Raw genomic sequence first — 22,643 nt, 5'->3', positions numbered from 1 at the left:
AAAAGCACCCCAAAAACTACACGGTCAGTAATACAGAATCTTATGATTTGCGCTGTTGGGCGAGATACCATTATTCGACCTTCGAACCGTGGTGTTCGCGTAATGCGTGAAGTATCCTCCGAGGTGCGCGCGCAATGCGAGAAGTATTCCCTCGGGCTTGTAGGCGCTAATATACGCATGCCAAGTGCTCTATTTAACATCCATAAAGCCAGTGAAGTGACCCCATAACTCAGTCTACTACCGATAAGGGATGACAATTTTTTTGTATAAATCGCGATGTTGGGAAATTTATTTGATTTTCCGTAAAAAATCGATTCGATTTTAAAATCGGATGGAAATCATCGATTTCAGAAAAAATCGATTTTTTCGAAATCTATTTTTAAAACACTTAAGAATCCAACTTCGGCGTCAAAAACATAGTTACTACTAAAACTGAACCTGAAATGAAACTTAGGTTTCACAGAAACTAGTCCTTATGTGACTCATCAACGTGAGAAATTTCGATTTTTTTTTCAATAATTCGATTTCGGCTCGAAAAATCGATTTTTCAAAAAATCGATCATAATTCCCATCCCTACTACCAACTTGCATCATTCACACGCTTATCAAGGGATCAACCCCCAGCTACTACAGTTACCACTCTACAAACGCGAGTGGTTGCTTAGCAACGTCTGATTCGTAAATAAACACATCGGTGTGTTGAGCTGTTCATCACGTGTTAGCATAGTTGCAGAGGTGTCTTGACAATTGAATTGTGTCATTTCAGTTCGGCGGTTTGAGAATTTATTTTGTGCAGTGTGAGAGACAGTGAAATCTGATGAATTTAGTACGTGTCGACTATACTTTAGTTGGATTAACGGACTCTCATTGTATGAAACTGTTGCCGACCGCGACACCAAAAAGTGCTCAGAAAGTAAGTTCAGAGGGACGGAAATTATTTTTTCACTTAAACCTGCTTCGTACGCATTATCTGTAACGGAATCAGGCGATATGTGCCTTACGGTAAGATGGGATGGGGGAGGTGGCGGTGAGATGACTAAATAACGGTTTAAAGGGGTTAATTCTTCGTTTACCATACGAAAGAATGTAACTACACTTCGAAGTTGCAAAATTTTCGGTCGCAAATAGTATTTTTACCGAAAAATTGTTGGGCATTTTCAACTGAAAATGTCACTGATTTTATTCCCTTTGATTACTTAGAGAGAAAAATTAGCGAAAGCACTATTAAGAGGCTTGGAGGACAAAGCACATAAGTGCGGTCGGTTTTTTAAATAATTGAGGTAGTAATTATTTCAAGTAAAACTAGTCTTAATGCATATTCTGTGAAAAATTCGCTCCTTAATTCCGATTTGCAAGTCTCAAAAAGTCAGTTTAGGTAAACTCTCTTTCTGCCATAAAGGTCCATGTAATTTCGAAACTTCAAACACGCTTTTCTCGAAATGGGCAAATACTGCACTTATGTGCATTGTCCTCAATTCATATTCTTGCAAACCTTGAATTTGCTTTAGATAATTTTGCATCCTTTGGAATAAAGTTACGTACCTACTTTTATCTGCTAAACGAAGAATTCTGCATAATTTGTCACGAAAACCTCCAAAATTGACTTTGTGTCAGCAATCCAAAGAAGACAAAAAATTGGGAAATTCGAGCCAGGCTATCAGCACTGTCAGCCCTAAAAACTACTTAATCTACGCTTATGGCACTATTAATCATGCAGGTTATGACTTTAAACTTTAAGCAAATATTTGGGAGAGAATTAGAAAGTGCTCCAGCAATGCTGGAGCATCAACAGCTGCCCATGTATGGTACAGATTGCAATGAGTAGCAATAACGTTGTAACAGTATTGCAATTCCACCCAGTGTTGTGTATTGTGCCTACCTCCTATTTGAAGGGGCCCCGTTTATTGAAACCTATTGCGATAAAATTGAAATAAGTTGCAATTTTTCATTGCATTGCATATTGCATATCTCTCTGACACATGGATCTCATTTTGTTGTTTGTTTAAAATTGACATAAATCGACCAAATGATGTAAAAATATTGCAATTTAATGGTAAAAAAATTACAATTGTATTGAAATCAAATTGCAATTTAATGTCAATATTTTCGTTGCACTGTGCAACGAAAAAATCGATTCTCATGAGAATTGATTTTATTTTTCCCAACCGGTTTCGTCGCTGCACAGGACAATCAGAGTCTCCACTTTTCAACACATTTTATCTAGCTCTGCCACAAATAAAGCGCTTCTGAGGAATGAATAAAACTGCTTCTCCTTATTTTTTGCCAGGTTGTAATCGGAGATCAGAATGGCACTGTTCAAGAATTTTATTTCAAGAAAGGCGAGATCCAGCAAGTATTTAAAACCCTACCAGGACCTCCTATCTCTCGAATTGCTCTCGGCGGCGCTCTCGGTAAAGAATACCTGATTTGGTTTTTCTCTGTAAAAAATTAGCTGTGAAAATATCGGGTAATATCGTTAATTCATTTTCCTATGATGAAATGGACTGCATTTTGCAATTTGGACCTATAAATTCTGGCTCATCTGAAAAAACACTTATGTGCATAGGAAAACTAATTGCACATACGTTGTTTTTAAACCGGGCCGTAATTTATAGGTCCAAATGGTATGAGAATGGGGACTTTGAATTTTGCAATTTGGAACTATAAATTCTGGCTCATCTGAAAAACACTTATGTGCATAGGGAAACTAATGGCACATACGTTGTTTTTAAACCGAGCCGTAATTTATAGGTCCTAATTGCAAAATGCAGTCCAAATGGTATGAGAGTGGGGACTTTGAAGTATCACAAGTGGAGTGCATTTTATTTGCAATTTGGAACTATAAATTCCGGCTCATCTGAAAAAACACTTATGTGCATAGGGAAACTAATGACACATACGTTGTTTTTAAACCGGACCAGAATTTATAGTTCCAAATTGCAAAATTTAGTCCAAATGAGGTACGCGTTTTTTGCAGTTTTGGTTTTTTTCGCCGCTATGGTAAGTAACATTGCAGTGATGATGGTGTTGTTGGCGAGTTGGATTCGAATTGACTAAAACTGCCTTAGTTTTACATACGTCTTGATATTTTTCTGTTTAATTCACAAATGTTGGCGTATTCAATCATCAATAGTACCTACATAAAATGAGCGCTAACTTACCAAACTATGTCAACTCCTGGGTGATGCAACTATTTTAACTCTCGGGTGACTAAAGTTGCATAACCACTGAGTTGAAGGATAACTCATTTTTATAGACCGTATTCGATAACGGTCCGATGTATCGTTTGGTTCAAAACAATAGAACATAACCTCAAACCAAACTGTAAGGACTTAAGTTGGAGAAGCTGAAAATGAGAAATTTCCTGACAATTTCACTTTGCATTGGCATTTGGTACTCAAAAGAATAAAAAAATCTGTTACAAAAGACCCGTTCTCTCAGATTTCTGAATTTACTTTTGAGGCTATGTTTATGTTTTGAACCAATCGATATCGATACAATCTCACCCGTTTGATGTATCGAATACGATCTACTACTTGCTAGTAACGATCATGTTGCGCTGTGCCATTGAATTATGTGATACAATTCGATGGACATAGTTTGGAACCGCTTGTTTCCGTTCGTATAGTGTTGCAGACTTCCCGTCATACTTAATTTTTTCATTGGAAAACCGGTAAACTTCATTTCTTGAAACTTTCTTTTTTATTTCTTCTCTATTCGCAGATAATTCCGTAGAAAATTCAAGTTATGTAGTTGACTTGTTTCTTTTGGAAAAAATAAAGTATGAGCGGTGGTTTTGATATGGAGATAAGTGGTTTCGCACTTTCACCATCGAACTATTTCGACTCAGTGGCTCATATTGCTTTCTTGTGACAATTTAGGAAAACTGCGTTCTTTGTTTAATATTTCACTCCTTCTTTTCATATCGTGGTGTTGTATATGGGCATCACTGGGGACTTGGCTTGAGGTGTCAGCTGATTGAGCGGTGTTATAATTAGCATCTGTGAATTGTTAAATGGATGGATTTATCCAATTCAGTAATCAAATTAGAAAGTGGGCTGAAGAGGGGATATTTGGATGGAATTTCACTCTAAAAGTGCATGAAATATTAAATGTACAGGGCGATCTAGGGTTAAACGGCCAGACCGTAGGAGCGTGTTGTATGGGTCAAAATAAGACTTTTTTGTTGTGTAAAGTTTTTTTCTCTCCAAAAGTGCCTCCAGTCGACGTTACGGCCCCCGCCCCCCCTCCAAAAATTTTGAGAAGTAAATCGTTCCTCCTGAATTTTTGCAACGGTTGTGAAACAAATCTCATGAAAAGTACCCCCTTGTGCTGTTATGCCCAAAATGCATGCATAAATAATCTAAAAAAAAAAAAAAATCTAAATCTCAATTTAAAGAGGGGGTCTGCCCGGTTTGGGTGTGTTTCGGCCCCTGCAGTCTGGCCGTTTAACCTTGGATCACCCTGTGCCGTTGTTGCGAATGTCAAGATAATTAAAAAACCAAAATTTTTTTAATACATTTATGAATACCTGTTTAAAGGGCAGCTAAAAGCTGATCAAACCCTTGTGGATGTATGTGTTACAATTGAACAGATCTCCCCCAACGATTTACTCGATTATTTTTGTATGTACCCAAGGTTCCATTCAAGACAAAATTTTTGTTGCGGCCAAGAATGAAGTGCGAGGATACTCCAAAAAGGGAAAGCTGTTTCTGAACTTCGACACGAACCGAACTGAGGATATCAAACACATGTATGTTGAAATTTTCATTTTTATAGGAGGAGAACATAGAGCGCACATAAAGGGCGCATCTCTTTTTGTGTACGTCGGGTCCTGCGATTCTAAGTACTCTCATTAGTGTGCGCACTATTATTGTCGCAGCCCCTCTCCCTCCTCCGTAAAAAAATGAAGCGCTCGCAGATATTATTCCTGAATTAAACGCTGTATCGCAGTTATTTTAAAAATAAATTAATTAAGCGCGCTTACATGATTTCTTAAAGACAAAGCACTTTTAATGCTTCTATGTTGACGTATTAATGTTAAAAGGAACTATGTGCGTATAGGATTTGCGTGAGACATAGTTCTTTTTGGCATAAATACGTTCATATGTAAGACTATCAATTATTCTGGAAATAAAGAGAAGGGGTCGAATTCGTTTGATTCAATACATTATTTATTTATTTTTTTTATCATTTCAAATGACAGTAATCTATACAGTTAGTCCAAAAACTTCATAGTAGTACTTAATAAGTTGAAAGACGCTGACTCCGCGAGTTTGAATAATGGCGCAAACAGTGCGGTCAGCGCAAAATGCATATTAGCGCCTACAAGCCAGAGGGAATACTTCTCGCATTGCGCGCACACCTCGGAGGATACTTCACGCATTGCGCAAACAGCGCGGTTCGCACGCGCAATGCGTGAAGTATCTATACGGTCTTTCAGGCGCTAGTGCGCGTACTATAGTGGCTTTAATCTTTAAAAAATCGTCATTCCTCAGCTTCGGACCGTCCGCGGTGCGCACCATATCCAACCAGAGTGTGCCGCAAGCCTGCAATTCTAAGATTAAAGGATCATGAAGATTTTGCATCCCTGGAACGTTAACCATATAGCCCGCCTGACAAAAATATAATATGCATCTCTCATACAAAGTACTGGACATAAAAAGCTTTGAAATAACTTTACTCTAGCGATACTACGCGTGGGCTAAACCTTAATTCTGTTTAAAAAAGGGGGGGGGGGCGAGTGTAGATTGACATTTGGTCATACTTCATCGCTTCTCTGGATAATAAGGGCGTATCTAAATTTCCACTTGAACCCTGTTCTCCGTATAACTTTATGCTCTCCGGGGCTCATGCGGCAATAGAGATAATCCTGTGTTACACTATTAAAATACTTCATCAAAATGTGAAGGTCAATTGCTGTGATTGGTCCAAGTCATCGAACAAGCCAATCACAACACCTGACCTTGATATTTTGATGGCTAGCTTTGCTAGTGTGACGGAGACTTTACGCCCTTACGTCAAAGGAGCGACGTCGAAAGATGCGCTCTTTCGGGGGTGAGGACTTTCAGTACCAACCTTTCTCCCAGAAAAAAAATGTCTTTACTGAGAAGATTTATAGACTATCCCTCACAAAATCGAATAATGTTTTTATCTGGGTGATCATTTTCAGGTTTATCTCTGGGAGTGACCTGCTCGTTTCGGGCGATCATGTGCTAAATCACTATAATGATTGCAAAGAGGTAGCTGAATTCATGTGTTCTGATGGCATAATGGACATAATTGGCTTGTACGGTAGAAAGGCAAGTGTGGGCAGTTCAATTAGAACTACAGTTTCTACAAGCAACGATTATCAGAACAACTTTCAAAGAACTAGAATATTTTAAAAAAAATAACTCAAATATTTTGTGGGCATTTTTCAACGCAAAATTTCCAAGAGGTAAAATTAAAGTGAAAATATGTTGAAAAATCTTTAAAATATTAGTTATGGTTTTTCGACACTTAAAATGCTCGAGTAAATGTTCAGCAGGCACGTAGTCAGGATTTTGTTTCGAGGGGGGCTTGGTCGGGTGAGCAAGGTTCTTCCCCCCCTCCCCAGCTAAAAGGGGAGTTCATGGGGCCTCCCCGAGCAAATTTTTGAAAATTTAATTCTATTTGGACGCATTCTGAGGCTTCCGTGACGCAGATCTTCCATCAAATTCTCTGGAAAAATTACGTATCTTTCTTTACAATTAGCCTACGATACCTTCAAATTGTTGTATTCAACACATCTAGATAATTTCTGAAATTTTAAATTTATTTCGACGCATTTTGAAAGTTCAAACTTTCTCGTTTCTCGCCTTTTTGGAAATTTCTGTCTTCCCTTCTCTCGCCTTTTTGTATTTTCTGTCTCTCCATTTCTTAATTTTTCCCTCCTTTTTTTGCTTTCGGAGGAGGCTTTAGCTGCCTAAGCCCCCCCCTCCCCTCTGGCTACGTGCCTAATATTCAGAGCACTTTAATAAGAAAGCTGTCATTTTTTAAAGACTTTTTTACCTAAATTTCACAAAGAGTTAAATTTTATTTTAAAAAACTTCTTAGCCGAAAAGGATTTCCTGAAAATATCATTTTAACAGGTTTTTGAAGAGTTTCTTTTAAGTTAATCACTACTGGGGTTTGTCAATTCGATCACGTTACAAATGAGTATTCCATAATATTTGTCTAAATCTCTTTGAATTACAGGGCAGTCCTCTTTCAGTCCTGATCGGGAGCAAAGCTTCAGAGCTGTTGGTTCTAGATAAGTCGGCGCTTTCATGTAAATATTCTCTACCAAGTCCGCCAACAGTGTTTCATCTTTTCAACAATGACGGTGGCCCGACAAAAAATCTGATCACCGTCGGATTTCAGGATGGCCAAATTGCCCTTTATCAAGTTCCGCTGTGAGTTTTGACCTATGAAGTCTTCCTCTGCGATGAAAATGATATGCCTGTTTTCAACCTTGTTCGGAATTATTTTAAAGGGCTATATTTACCAAATAAGTCAGTGTTGGGGTGGGAATGTTTAAATATTGAAACTACCGGGTGAGCTGCGAATAAAAATATTTCAAACAGACAAGTACTTATAATTATTAATATAGTGACAAAATAGTGAACGCGTTGAAAGATGCGAGTTCAAGCGAGCGGCTTAGAGGACAAGGCATATAAGCGCAGTTTCTGCTATTTCGAAAGAAAGTTCAAACTGACAAATTTAATGCTTAAAAATTGGAATTTGGGAGCAAATTTTTCACAAAATATGCATAAAGACTAGTTTTGCTTGAAATCATTAATTTCTCAGTTTTTTTTTCTTTTTCAAAAACTGCACTTATGCGCTTTGTCCTTCAAGCCTCTCAAATGGGAAATGCTGCCATCGTGTTTCACCATCGTGAAACATCGCACCAAGTTTCTCGCGAACTTTTACTTAAGAATCTATAGTCAAATCGCACATTCCTCACATGCAATATCTCCATTAATAATTTTTCTCTTTTGAAAATTTACAAATCCAGATATGTGCTTCCTAGTTTCATCATCGATTTGTCGCTCACTTCCCGAAATTGTCCCTTTTTTAGCGGCGGACCTCTGGTAACCAAGTGGATCCTCCAAAATGAGAAAGAACGAGGGGAAGTATCATGCATTCATTTTTACAACATCACAAACGAGGAAACTCCAGACTTAATCGTCGGCCGTCAGGATGGCTCCATTGAGGTTTATAGCATTCCAGAGCAGGACGATCTGATCAACTTGGCTCCCTTTCCGGTGGAGAAATTTTCTTATGTAAGTTCATTTTATTCAAAGCAAGGCCTTACAATAATTTTTGGGTTTTTCATTGACGAAGGCTTTCGCTCTGAGAATTCCCAAGTAGCAAAATAGAATTTTTTTCTAGAAAAAAAATATTAAGAAAATTTCTAGAAAAAACAAAGAAAATGAGAGTTATCCAGAAAATAGAAAGAAAAAACATTGCGAGTCAAAAGTCTGACCAAAGAAGATAGATCTATTTCATAGGTCTACTTTCTGTTAACTTCCCATTTGGAAAAAAAGATAGAACATTTATTGAAAGTAGAATTATTTTCCAGCCAATTTCTTAATGTTTTCTTTTAAAAAAAATGCAAGGAAAAAATGTGTTTTCTTTCTATTTTCTTGTGTCTATTTTCTAGATCTACTTTATACCTATTCTCTTTCAAGAAAATTGTTCTATCTAGAAAGTAGACATTTCCTTGATGAGCGCCACCTAGAAAGTAGATGGCAATGCTACTTGGGTTCTTTTCAATTGTATGCATGTCGATTGTCATTTCTAGATTCACCTTGACAAGATACCACTGAACAAGGCACGAAGTTAAGCCATCTGATCCATGTTTCTTGACCAAAATTTTACGTTAAACACAATTCGCGCATCGAAAATTACTGGAAGTAACTCCTAACCAAGATATTTTTTATGTTTCTCGAAGCGCGAATTCAAACCTCCCGCTCTTGAAAACGCAATGATCTACGTGAGTCAAATCGCACACTAAACGTCACCGTGGCAGTCTCTGAGATACAAAAATATGGCAACCTCAATCTTGACGCTTTGGCTCAGCTATAGCAAATTGTTTAAATTTGGAGTAATAAAGGGTTAGGAAGGAACAATTTTCGGTTGAGATGCCTGCCATAACCGTTGGAATAAAGTGCGATTTTACTCACATAGAGTATTGCGTTCCTTATGACTGCGTAATTCAAAATTCCCGTAAACAATGTAAAATAAAAACGTTAAAGTCTCAATTAGGAGTTGATTTCTGTAATTTTCGATGTAAGAATCGTGTTATACGTGAAATTCTGATTGAGAGACATACGTATCAGAATGCTTAAATTCCTATCTATTCCTATCTATTCCTATCTTCCTATCTAATTTCTTCCGAAAGAGAGCAGTAAATAATAGAAAAAATATATAGGAGACTTAAATCAAGGCGGAGGTCTGATACTTAGTTCGATGTTTTTTCAAAGTCAGTTGTTATTTTACAATTGGCCATATTCGTCCTTCAATCGGAAAAGTAGCCCGTTTTAGCTTTGTACCTTTGCGTACAAAAGAAAACGCATCGCATCATCAGGAAATAATATTTCGGTTCTATCGCGATGAAGTTCCATAAAAGAAGCCCCTTCAATTCGTGAAAATACAACATGCGCAACATTCTGACAGTTCTGACACCATAGCAATTTAACTGTGTAATTTTAATTTATTGTAACCTGGGCTACTTGGGATTGGCCACCCTCGCGTCAAAACAACACACAGACTCACACAAAAATAAAGCATTGTGAAGCACATTATGAAGAACAAAAGCTGTTCACATTTTTTACTATGTTCAAATCATATACCAGATAGTAGAGAGATTCACAATTAAGCATTGCTCGGCTAAATATCCGCTGAGAAACAATGACAGGAGTAATCATTAAAATTCTTCTTTTTTTTCGTTTTAGGTTTGCAACGAAAGCATCCTGTCCGTCCAAGGTGGAGTCGTTGGGAACGCAGGATTTGATGAGATTTTAGTTACAACTCATACAGGTTAATTTTCAAATTCTTCTCTTTTTTATTTCTCTCCTCTCCCACTTCCCTCCCTCCCTCTCTATCCCCCCTTTCCCTTTTCATCTTTTACATTTTTTTTTCAGGATCCATCAACCATAACAAAAATATGAGCATTACGTTAGGGTCGATAAGTCCTGTATTGCCAGCTTTCCTTTTGACAATGATCGTCAATTTTCAAATGCAACGAAATTTTACACATCTGGGTCCAATCTCCCAATTTCTCAAGAGAAACGCCCCCCTTATTGGAATGTTCTTCCTTTTCAATCAATCAAAACAACGGCGGAGATTTTGTTCCGTTGCAATCAAGATACATTTCTCTTTACTTTCACCATCGAACTAATACGATTCTTATGTTAGCTCAATCAAAGATAATTTTGTAAAACGAAATAAAAAATCTCTGGTCCTCAAAGATTTTCCATTTGTTGCATTAGGTTGGCTGTTTGGTCTAACAACGGAAGTTGTCGATAAACAGACTGTTGGTCCAAATGAGACCTCCTCTTCCCACATCGGCGTTTCACAGAAGGAAAAATTGAAAGTGGCTCGTCTAAGGTAAATAACAACCTGTAGGTAGTTTAGTTAATGTTTAGATTTCAACAGCATCCTCAGAGAATTTTCTATCAAATGCTTATACTATGTATTTTAATGTTTTGAATTTTAATGAATAAAAAAATGAATCGGTAGATAAGCATGACAAAACTCAATTGTAGGTCATAGGCAGATCCATAGGGGGGGGGGGGGGGGGCGTTCGGCCTCTCCGTCCGCCCTTAAACAAGGAGGAAGAATAATGGAAGAAAGAAAGAAAGAAAGAGAGAAAGAAGGAGGGAAAGAGCGGAGGGAAGAAGAAGCAAGGATGTTTACATTTGGTGATTATTCAATATTCACGATGAAATTGACTCAAACTGCTTATTAGATGCTGCTTATTAAATTTTGGAAATTCTCTGAGGGAAACCCTCCGCCCCCCCTCCCACCCCCTCGTTCAAACTGTCTAGATCCGCCTAGAGTCCCTTTATACTGAGAGTCAAGACAATTTGAATCCATTTCTGATTGGTTCCCGTATTTTAGGCCTCCACAGTGTCACAAACGGGAATAAAGATTACATTTTCACCAATTGCAAAGATTATAATCTGAAATGGACCAGGGAATTACGGGTTCGGCAAGGAACAAACGGAATGAGAGGAGGAACGGAGAAAGGCATTTGAGAATGGGCCGATCAAAGATTACGAAAAACGTTCAATTTCTGTAATCTTTATTCCCGTTTGTGACATCCATGAGCCGAATTGTCTTGACTCTCAGTATAAAGGGACTCTAGATCCGCCTATGTTGTAGGTCTCGACGATTTTTACAGCTCTGATCCAAGCCACGGCATGTTTTGAAATTACGGTTACCTATAGGACATTTCGTCAACGATTTCTTGTCCGCGCACTAGGGATGTCGATACTCAGGGAAGTATCGATACTCGGTATCGATACTGGTATCGACTCTAAGCATCGATACCGGTATCGAGCATCGAGCTGAAGTATCGATACTTATGAGGTATCGATACCATCGATACTATTTCTAAATTATGCCGTGATTCTGAGTGTGCGTATGTCTGTCGGCCGTTAAATTCCGCCAGATTTACGCCTCTCTCGAAAAAGCCCTGTTCGCGTCCTTGGTCAACTATTTTGAGCCCTTAACTACAGTTATCGAACTGAGCTTTTAACATTTTCATTGAAGTATAATCATCTTGAGAAACTTGATTACTCCGTCGTTTGTCACAGTGCATCATGGAGGTGAAATAGTGGGGAGAGAGTTTTTTAAAAAAGAAAAAGAGGCCTTTTTCATGGCCAAATCAGACTAAGTATCGATACCGTCGATACTGGGGTCTTGGCATCGATACTGCATGGTATCGATATCGTGGAGTATCGATGCCGAGTATCGTTAAGTATCGATCGAAAGTATCGATACTTTGCAAGTATCGGATAAGTATCGACATCCCTACCGCGCACTTATTTTTTCTAGTAGTTTACGTCCTCACGTTTTTTCGGCAGGGAAGCTTTGAGCCACCTATCAATTGAGACCCAAAGTTAATTGGTCCACATATAAATATAAATGACAATTGCTTACAACATTTTGGATGAAAATGTAAAATGTCTTTTGAGAGAATGAGGATTTGCTAGTTTTTTTTTGTTTATTTGGTCCAACGGAGAAAAATATACATATATTCTTGAGATTTTTGGTAAGAATGGGGGAGCGTCAATTCCATGAGGGAAAATTCACTAAAACTCTCTACACCTCTTTGGTATAACAGGACTTAAATATCTTTCAAGAAAGTCCCATCTTGTTATACCTGAATCGGATAAACCTTTTGATTCACCTCAGCTAAAGGCTCTCGGATTTCCTGTCTACGATAACTTCGCGACGGCGCCGGCGTACCTCGGTGGCGCTTCGAGTACACTATTTCCCCACGGAGGTGCTGCACAATATCATAAGAGATTGAAGGCACCCCATTGTATCATGATTGATGGCATCTTTTAAAAGCACGAAATTCCCTCGCAAATTAAATCGAGTGACGACGACAAAAAGAGAGCGGTAATTGAAACACTTACTAAGTCCTAGTGTCAGTATTTAATAATGTTTAGCGTGATTTTTAAACGTCATTGGAGGAAAAAGTGACTTGATTCAAACAGACATATTCTCAAATTTACCGCCGAAAAGATTTTCTTATGAATCAATGAAGAAAATAATGCTTGTTTAAAAGAAAAGCTGCTTACATAAAAATAAAAATCACTTACATCAAGCAAGAACCCGCTTTCATTCAGCTATTTTATTCTTAATTCAAAATAAAATCTTCTTGACGGCATACTCAAGAATGTTTCTGGTTAAATTGAGTCACTTTTTTCTCTAATGAATTCCAAAGATTATGCTAAACGTTATCAAATACGAATGCTAGGACTTGGTGAGTTTTTAGACTACTGCTCTCTTTTTGTGCTGAAGTATCTTGATTTATTTTGCGAGGAAAGCTCCGAACTTTTAAAGGATGCCTGTCATTTTTCATACGATAGAGCCGCTTCAATATGTACGATACTGTGCAACACCTCTGTTGTGAAACAGTTACTCGCCGCGACGGGCGAGGGCGACCAGCGTGACACGCGCATTGGCGCCTACAAACCTAACAGGGATACTTCACGCATTGCGCAATGCGTGAGGTATCCATGTTAGGTTTGTAGGCGCCAATGCGCGTGTCGCAGTGTCGCACTGGCAGCTCGCGGAGTCAGCGTTTTTCAACTCATGATTTTGAAATGTTTGCTCACTCTGCGTGGCTTATCTTCTATTGGTCTTCTTTAACTTGATGGAAAACAAATATGTATTGATGTAAAATAATTTTTTTGTGTTTTTCGTAATTATTAAGGTGATTCCATGTCAAATTTAATGGTTACCGAAGCACTTTAATTTTTTTCTTTATATTTTGTGCTTCTACTGTGCTGTGGTATGGTGTGCGCGAAACCGAACGCTTAACATTGGACGTATTCTATTCTAAAATATCGATGTACGAATGGGTTAAAACCAAAGATTGTGTGCTTCTTGGTTTTTTCCCCCTCTTTTATTCATTTTTGTATAGTTTCTTTCAACAAAACTACGGCTCATTGAGATTAATATATCGCTTGAAAAAGGTTTTACAAATGTTTGCCACGTTTTAAAAATGTAAATATTTTTAAAATGAAGTAATAATTTATTTAAAAATAGAAAGAAAGAAAAAAAAAGGTATATACAAGATGTTTCTTATATTGAAAATTTTAACGATAGAAATAAAACCAAATATCCACCAATGACAATTTGAAAAGATGTCGAAGTCACTACTGTTTATTTTACGCGTGGACGTAAACTACTGGACAAGACAGGTGCGCGGACAAAAAATCGTTGACGGAATGTCCTGAAACCGAAATTACAGACGCTAAGGCAATAGTGTATCCCCTTGGTTCATTTGATTTTATGTTTTTCTCCGTCAAGAGGTGGAGGTGGAGGTACAGGAGGTCAGAGGTGAACTGGCCCAAAAAATTAGTCCGGAGAGCGACTTCACTGAAAAAAAAATCTCGGTGTATTTACTAGGAAAATGGTAAAATTACCAAGAATTCAGGGTTCTATTTGATCCCAGTTTTTTCTTGGTAAAATTACCATTTATGGAATTGGTAATTTTACCGAGAAAGCTCGGTAAAATTATTAAACTTTCTCGGTAATTTTACTAGACCTTGGTCAAAACGCCAAAAATTTTTATCGACTGTGGTAGAATTACTGAGATAAAATGGCAAAGTTACCGGGAATTGATTACCAAATAAAGTGGTATTCTTACCTGAAAAAACCAGCAAAAATACCAGTTTTTAGGTAAGTTGACCAGTCTGTCTTGGTAAAATTACCAATAATTTGTAAAAAAGTGAGATGGTAAAGGTACCAACGGACCTTGGTAAAAACGCCGATAATTTTTTTTCAGTGTTCTAACCAATGCTCCCATTTTCCGGAACTAGTTCCGAATTCCGGAACTTTTGAAGTTCCTGACATTTTCTGGAACTTTGAAAACATCGAAAAAGAATCCCGGAAATTTTGACGGACATGGAATGGGTGCACTGCTTATAACCAACCTGCTTAGATGACAATAGACGCACTTACCCTTACCGTCCTCCCTCTTGTTTGGCGAAGGGAGTGTCACCTTTTGAGTAAAAGTCAACCAAGTACCACTCTTTCTTTTTTGTGCTCAGGGCAGAAATCGATGAAATTGAAGGGAAAGTGGCAAAAGAAAGAGAAAAATATCAAAATTTAACTCAAGCCGATTCAGATGGACTGTCAACCATCCCTCCTTTGTCCATAAGGGACAAGGTAAGTTAAAAAAGAAACGGATTAGACACTCTCTACCTATTCAGCCTCCAGTGGTAATTTGAGCCATTGGACTTTATATCTCCTCTTTTTTAGCACCATACATCTCATATAGAGACTAGAGTGCCTTAATGGGGAGAGTAGGGCCACTGGGCCCCACAAGGAGGGGCTTAGGACCCAAAAATGACGGTGCTTTGTTTTGGTTTTTGAGGATGGGAGGGGGTCATCGCCAACTTTTGACGGTTATCACCAACCGCACTTGCTGCCAACTTTACTAGGTACATCCACGATAAATTTTCTCGAAAGTTGCATACGATTAGAAGTAAAACTTTGTAGATGTCGCAATAGTGCATTCGGGTAAATTTCTCGTTGCGGTGAGCAAAGGAAACAACATTTTGAGTCATTTTGTATTACCTTAACTTACAGCATCCGCCATTTTTGGGTCCTAGAAGGCTTCATTCAGCCTAAGATGGCTGAACCAACCAGAGGTGGAAACCGAAGTGGCCATACTCTTCCTATTAAGGGTACTCTAATAGAAACGACCCAACATTCACTCATTTCACATAAAGTATGAAAGGAAGTCTGCAACTTCGCAAAGCGAGATATACATTATACGTGGTCTGGTAGTTTCACTGTCAATGCGCTTTTCACTAAAAATCACCAAAATGTCACTTAATTCTTTCTTTCATTAATGACTAATCTCATAAATCCTAACCCTGGATCTAATTTAGACTTTGGCAAAAACTCTGCTCTCATGCTGAAATTCTGTCGCTAGCTCACTTTCTGCAAAGAGGATACGTCCTACCAGCTTACTCTTGAAGTGGAAACAACCATAGACAACGTTTTGGTTCAAGCTGATTTACCCATTGAATTGATGGACATCGACAAGAACTCAGCAGTTGTCAGCCATAGCGCTTGCGATGCAGAGGTAAAATCTTTCTCTCTTCATCAGATTTAAGAAAAATAATTTCTTTGCCCTTATATTCCCCTTTTCTTAATTTGGCTTTAATCTAAAGTGACAAATTTTTGGGGCTGGATTTGGTTCCTCTTATTTTTTCTCGGAGTTAAAATCAAACCGTGCTATTGCAAGAGATTTCACGATTAAGAGGGCGGGAGAAGGTTTCTCTTGAGGGGGAGGGGGACCATTAAGATACCATTTACGCTTATTCACCCGAATCTTTCATATTTTTGAAGCGGGCGCAACTTCATTCGGGAATGGGGGAATAGGGGCATTTTCTGGAGGGTCCGTTTGGAGCGAAAGGTACGTTTTGGAACTATTCAAGAGATTCAAAGATGGGTGGGAGGGATTGTTGCCTTTTGGTGAGGCTGCAACGCGTAAATTTTTGTCTGAGGAACCCTCATTTTCCAGGATTTCCATGAATTATTTACCTGTGAATCCTCCCCCCCCTCCCCATGTAAAATGCCTCGCTGCGTCCCCGCGTCACTGCGTCACTGCAAGCTCTATTATTATCTTCTTTACCAAGTTTACAGAAAATTGCAACTTTGCATTTATGGTAAAATAAGTTCCAAAAATCGTCGAAATTCGCAAATTTGCCCTTGATCGTATACGTATTTGGTGAAAAAATTATGATGGCGTTGACTTGAGACATCGAACTAGTGCTCTAAGAAAAATGTGAGCTTGAAAGTCTCCCCAATAGGTAACATTTCCTTGCCTAATCACCCTTCAGTAAAAAATGTTTGACTTCTGTGAAAAGTTGTAAAACGCTCCTCCGAACCGAAGGTTAACTCCGTCAGAACTCCCCCCCTCCCTAGCTCAGTCCATTACTGTGACGCTAGTTTTTTTCACGCCTTTTAGCACTAAATCAATGTCTTACGTGGCTGCTTTGAAAACGGTTGCTTGTTATAGTCGTGCGCACGTAGGGATAACATAAAGGCAAGGGAAGTCAACGCGCCTTCAATTTTTTGTGTATACATCACTTGCTCGAGTTGGATTATTTGCGTATCCAAACGTTGTCACCAGTTTTGCGCTCTCTTGTTTGGACAGAGTCCAGGAGGAGGGAATGTCCATTGACCTTTTATTGCGTACCGTAACGGTACGCAACCGTTGCATGACATTACCAAACGGTTATTTTGGTTTTAATCTTCTATGGCAGTTGTCCATTGCATCAAATAGTTATTGGGAGGAATTAGAAGTCCGATCTCCAAAATGTCCAAACAAATTGAAAAAATTGACCCCGGCTGTTTCAATAATAAAATAAGTGCCGTACAATGTAGATTTTTTCTCCAAAATCGGCCATTAGCTCATGCAATAATGGGTTGAAACTGAGAAAAATATGTCAAAAATTTTATTTTTTCTTCAGGCATAAGGCTTAAGAAATAAGATGGAATACTCTTTTCCAAAAGATGTAACATGTTTTTTTCTATATTGTGTTTCCAGAGTGGCAATTGTGTTTTAGCTACGTATCGGTGTCAGATTAACACGACACGTCTTGAGTTACGATTTAAAACAACGGAGGGTCAGAGTGGTATGATGAGAGTCTACATCACACCTCTTGTACATCCGAAGTGCTGTTCTGTCAGGCAGTATCACATCAAGCCTCTCTCTCACCATGCAAGAATCCATAACCACGAGACCCTCAGGTGACGAATACATGAGTAATTTAATCTCAATAAAGAGTTTCAGCAAAAAATCTGCCTAAAAGTCTACAACTAAAATCACCTGGTGGAGGCAATACTCACTGAACCTCTCAGAAATCTCTACCTAGCTGTTATCACTGCCTTCTTAATAACGGATTCGTCGCATTTATCATAATGACGTGATTTTCTGGTCGAATCTTCAGCATTAAGCCAAAAAAATTAAATAGGGTAGAAACAGATAGTGGTAAGGCACTTCAAAGTCAATTCTTTACATCCCAAAGCAACGAAACCCGAACCCTTCAAAATACGGTGAGGGGTAGCTTCCAGACAGTGAAGCATAACATCGTAACTGGAGTCCCGTGTAGAGTACAAATGGACTGCTTTGCAATTGACATAAATTTGGCTCTTCGGAAAACACTCAGGCATAGGAAACTAATGGCACATACGTTGTTTTTAAACCGGGCTTAAATTTATAGTTCCTAATTGGGAAATGTAGTCCAAATAACGCGATACTTAAGAAAATGCCTATTCTGGTTTTTATTTTTTTTTATTTATCTCATTTCTTCTTCTTTTCTTCTTCTCCTCAGAGAGTATCACGCATTATCCCTAAAAGGGACGTTCAGTCTTCTGGAAATTCATTCTTGGATTAGTCAATGCTTGCCTGAAGTGCCTGAAAAGTTGCCGGTTGAAGATAAGATTAGCTATGTTTTCCAGTCAGTTTCTGTGGGCACGGTGTTGTTCTGTGAATTTAGGTAAGATAGAAAAAATTTTTAAAATTTTAATGGAAATGCATCATGCAAAATCGTGTCGGTGCATTGCACTGAGAGTCAGGCCCGCCACATCCCATCTCGGGCCCTGGTACCAGTTTTCTGGCCCGGGCCCCTAGCACAGAGGGGGGTCCGGGGGCCTTCCCCGGGAAATTTTTGAAATTTTAAATCTATTTGGACGTTTTGAAGCTCCTATGATGGAGATTTTCCATCAATTTCTGTAGAACAATTACGCCTTTTTTTACTTTCAGCACCAAATACTTTCGAATTGTTGCATTCAAAACATCTATAAATTTTTTTTGAGGGGCAGATATTTTCATCTGGGGAGCCCCCCTGGACTCCCCTTTCGTACGTCTATGGCAAGGGAGTTGAGCCATTGAAGTCGAGGATGCCCAGACAGGAGCCTCTTAGCATCCGACAACGGAAGAAAATGAAACACAGTTACTAAAAATATCATTCTACATATACTCAAAATCTTGAAAATAGAAGAAATCTCTAAAAAAGTAAGAAAAAGTTTATAGTGCCCTAGCGTGTTTTTGAAACTTTATTCACCTTTTGCGGAATTTTTAGGGTAATTTTTTCACTTTTCCTACGAGACAAGGGTTACACATGAATTCGTAGTGGTTTGTCACCTGCGTCACGGGCCCCTCCAGGACCCGGGCCCCGGTACCAAGGACCCAGTATCCCCCCCCCTTGTGGCGGGCCTGCTGAGAGTTGATCATAAAATCCTCGAAGTTCAAATGAGCCGTGTTACATTACAGCAGCGTTGCCAAATGGCACACATTTTTCACCAAAATATTTCCGCAAGGACATGCATCGCGTATACAGGGTGAGCGAAAAGTCCCCGACCCCCCCTCTAACTTTTGAACGAATTGAGCTAAGGAAATGAAACTTTGGGAATGTTCCTATCTCAAAGGGGACCATCTTTTGAGGGGGTCAAAATTTTGGTCCCCCCTCGGGGGGACAGGGGCCCCCCAACTTTTTTTTTTCAAATAGCAACCCCTATCTTGTGATACCTCATTCGAAAGAGCATAAAAAACTAAGAATTTTGGCACAAACCGCAGATCAATATCTCAATTTTTGACCGAGTTATGATAGGTCAAAGGTCAAATTTGACCTATTTTCAAAAAATCTTAACTCCGGTTCAAATTATCGTAAAGAAAAAAATAAAACGGGAAAATTTACCAAATTGTGTTCGCTTTTACGTAAAAATTGCAGAAATCACTTCGATTTAATTTTAAGGGGGGGCTCGGACCCCCAAATACGTCAATTCAAAGGCCATTCAATTTTCCTGCGAAATAAGCCAATTTCCTCTGGATTTGCCTCCACATTATCTCAGTAAGGTCAAAATCAGTTCAACATTACGTTGGCAAGTCCCCAAATTTCGGGAAAAGTTAAAAAAACGAAATTTAAGGTGATTAAATTTGACCGTTTAAATTTCGTTTTTTTAACTTTTCCCGAAATTTGGGGACTTGCCAACGTAATGTTGAACTGATTTTGACCTTACTGAGATAATGTGGAGGCAAATCCAGAGGAAATTGGCTTATTTCGCAGGAAAATTGAATGGCCTTTGAATTGACGTATTTGGGGGTCCGAGCCCCCCCTTAAAATTAAATCGAAAAGATTTCTGCAATTTTTACGTAAAAGCGAACACAATTTGGTAAATTTTCCCGTCTTATTTTTTTCTTTACGATAATTTGAACCGGAGTTATGATTTTTTGAAAATAGGTCAAATTTGACCTTTGACCTATCATAACTCGGTCAAAAATTGAGATATTGATCTGCGGTTTGCGCCAAAATTCTTAGTTTTTTATGCTCTTTCGAATGAGGTATCACAAGATAGGGGTTGCTATTTGAAAAAAAAAAGTTGGGGGGCCCCTGTCCCCCCGAGGGGGGACCAAAATTTTGACCCCCTCAAAAGATGGTCCCCTTTGAGATAGGAACATTCCCAAAGTTTCATTTCCTTAGCTCAATTCGTTCAAAAGTTAGAGGGGGGGGTCGGGGACTTTTCGCTCACCCTGTATGTAATTCCCCTAATTACTATCAATTATATTCCGCAATTTGTACCATTTTGCAACGCTGGCATGATATGGTGTCATACGTCTCATCCGAAATTTGAAAATTCCCCGGTGAATACCGTAACGAAACACGCACGTATAAATATAACGTAGAAAACTCTTAAGAACTGACAGTCACAGCCACACAGTGTATACTAATTACTAAAGAATACCAGAGCGCCTGCAGTTTTGTATGTATGCAACCGGGACATACCGAGAACAAAAAGTTGCATCTACATTGATCTAACCATCGAAAAAACCGGAATGCCTTCAATTTTATCTGCTCTTGATAACGTTTTCATTTTATTCCAGGCGAGGAGAGGCTGAGTTCAAATCTAATAATGTTTCTACGATAGCCATTATCAAAGATGTTATAACGAAAGAAGCCACGGCGAAGAGGATAAAGCTTGAGATTTCATGCTGTGAGTAACAGATTCTTTACCTTCTTGTAATCCCATCCATAATATAAAAATGTTTCTACGATATCTTGATATCACGAAAAATTATTTCCCGCCAGAGAGGCCATACCTCAGATATTATTATTTCCTAATCTTACTCTTTAATATCAGAGCTATTTGCGCTTTAATATATGTATTACTTATACTCTTTCTAATTCAATTTTTATAAGAGTATCACGTGACGTCTAACGCCTTGGGGGGGGGGGGGGGCGCTTTGGAAGGGTTATGGACAGCGAAGTGGTCACCCCCTCAAGAGGCGCACCCCCTAAGTAAATTGAGTGATTATATAAACATATTGAAAAACTGTACAATATTCTCTCACGAACACCTCAAGAACTGTTAAATAGCGTGGTTAACATGATTTGAATATTACAGCGGTCATGGAGAACTGCATGAGGGAAACCTTGCGACTGATTTTTCCGCTGCTAGAGGAGACAGCCTCCTTAACCAAGCAAAAGGAGTTGCTCGGGGCACTCAAAGACATGGAGGCTGGAGGTCCTGAATTTTCACCCGAGTGTTTGACAAAAAAATATAGAGCCATCGTCAATAATCAAAAAGAAATCACCGAGAAAATCAACAAGAATCCTGATCTTCTTCCAAAACTGACCGGTAGGTATCTCCATTTCTACTTTTTCGTTTTTTTCAAGAGAACAATCGACGGTGTAAGTCCACAAGCACGTATCTCGGTTTGCGACGAGGCAGACTTCTTGTCATTCTTCATTTTTTAAATGGAAAACTACGCATTGGCAATTCCTAAAAAATGCCATGATTTTTCTTTCCTGAACAAAGAAAATTCTGCAAAAGCTGCAAGGAATGATGCCGCTTTGTTCTTCTTTAAAAAAATAAAATGAAAGGGGAGATTTTCAAACACCGCAAATGAGATATGTGGTTGCGGACTTACACAGGGTGTCTAGCATCAGGATTTTCCCGATTCTATCAGGATTTGAGGTCTATCAGGATTTAATCACGATTTCATCAGGATTTGAGAAAAGTAGGCCGTCTGCTTATTTTCCATTAATTATCCGCTATCCGTCCGTTAATTTTTCTCCGCTAAAAGTCAGGATTTGATCAGGTTTGGAGAAAATATGAAATCAGGATTTAGCGGTCAAAAATCAGGAAAAATCAGGATTTCATCAGGATTTCCCAAAATGTGAAAAAAACTAGACACCCTGTACACCATCGATTTGTTTTGCATACATTTAAATGCAGGAAAAATATTTATGCCAACTTTCAAGCATAGCCACTGTCTGAAAGTGATTCATATTTCTACCATGTGAATGCTAACTTTTAAAATACCTATTGTCTTTTTTGGTTGATGTCTGCTTGGCTCACTTTTTGTCTTTGGGATAATAATTCATTTTTCCCGCTAATCTCGATATTCTCCGTTTCATTACAGGAATTCTACAAAGTCTTCACAGAGATTGGGTAAAACTGAGAGGAATGAGTAGCTCTGCAGCCTTGAATTTGAACGATATGTTGGCGTCAAATATGAACATAGAATTTTTGTTCAATCTGTTTTGCGTTTAATTATTAAATAAATTATTATATTTTTTTTGGTGTTGTTTTCAATATCTTTTTTCGTCCCTTTCCTTCTTCCCCTACTTTGTTTCTTTTCTCATTATCTCTTGAAAAACCGATTCCATCACGTCTTGGACTTAACGCTACCGTCTCGTCTACACTGATAAAATATTTGTGTTCTTTGTGTTAATTTTTGTTAATATAGGAAGTGCAAAACACAAATTAACACAAATTTTGTGTTGATTTTGGTACAGCTTGCGGTGAATTGAGCGTAGAAAACAATAGAGAGACAGGGAAAATACGTTGGTATTCACCAATCGTTTTTTATTAAT

General features: G+C 38.5%; 1 protein-coding gene across 1 annotated transcript; it reads left to right on the top strand.

The window, feature by feature from the left end:
• Nucleotides 1-733: 733 nt before the first annotated feature.
• On the top strand, nt 734-22,346 carry LOC109044405 (BBSome complex member BBS7). The gene is made up of 15 exons (XM_072305355.1): nt 734-913; nt 2,288-2,411; nt 4,639-4,753; nt 6,173-6,342; nt 7,181-7,415; nt 8,081-8,285; nt 9,960-10,044; nt 10,497-10,614; nt 14,799-14,916; nt 15,689-15,841; nt 17,312-17,514; nt 18,099-18,263; nt 20,648-20,757; nt 21,169-21,402; nt 22,190-22,346. Exons 1-15 carry the CDS (start codon nt 818-820, stop codon nt 22,318-22,320), a joined length of 2,262 nt encoding a protein of 753 aa, XP_072161456.1. The 5' UTR covers nt 734-817; the 3' UTR covers nt 22,321-22,346.
• Nucleotides 22,347-22,643: the final 297 nt, after the last annotated feature.

Source organism: Bemisia tabaci, chromosome 10, assembly GCF_918797505.1.
Source record: "Bemisia tabaci chromosome 10, PGI_BMITA_v3".
In the NCBI taxonomy this organism is placed as follows: domain Eukaryota; kingdom Metazoa; phylum Arthropoda; class Insecta; order Hemiptera; family Aleyrodidae; genus Bemisia; species Bemisia tabaci.
This window is presented reverse-complemented; position numbering and strand designations above follow the sequence as displayed.

Coding starts and splice junctions, on each gene's coding strand:
- LOC109044405 (XM_072305355.1), top strand. CDS start 818: ATGAATTTAGTACGTGTCGACTATACTTTAGTTGGATTAACGGACTCT. Junction 7,416..8,080: donor GCCCTTTATCAAGTTCCGCT/GTGAGTTTTGAC, acceptor TCCCTTTTTTAG/CGGCGGACCTCTGGTAACCA. Junction 18,264..20,647: donor GTGTTGTTCTGTGAATTTAG/GTAAGATAGAAA, acceptor ATTTTATTCCAG/GCGAGGAGAGGCTGAGTTCA.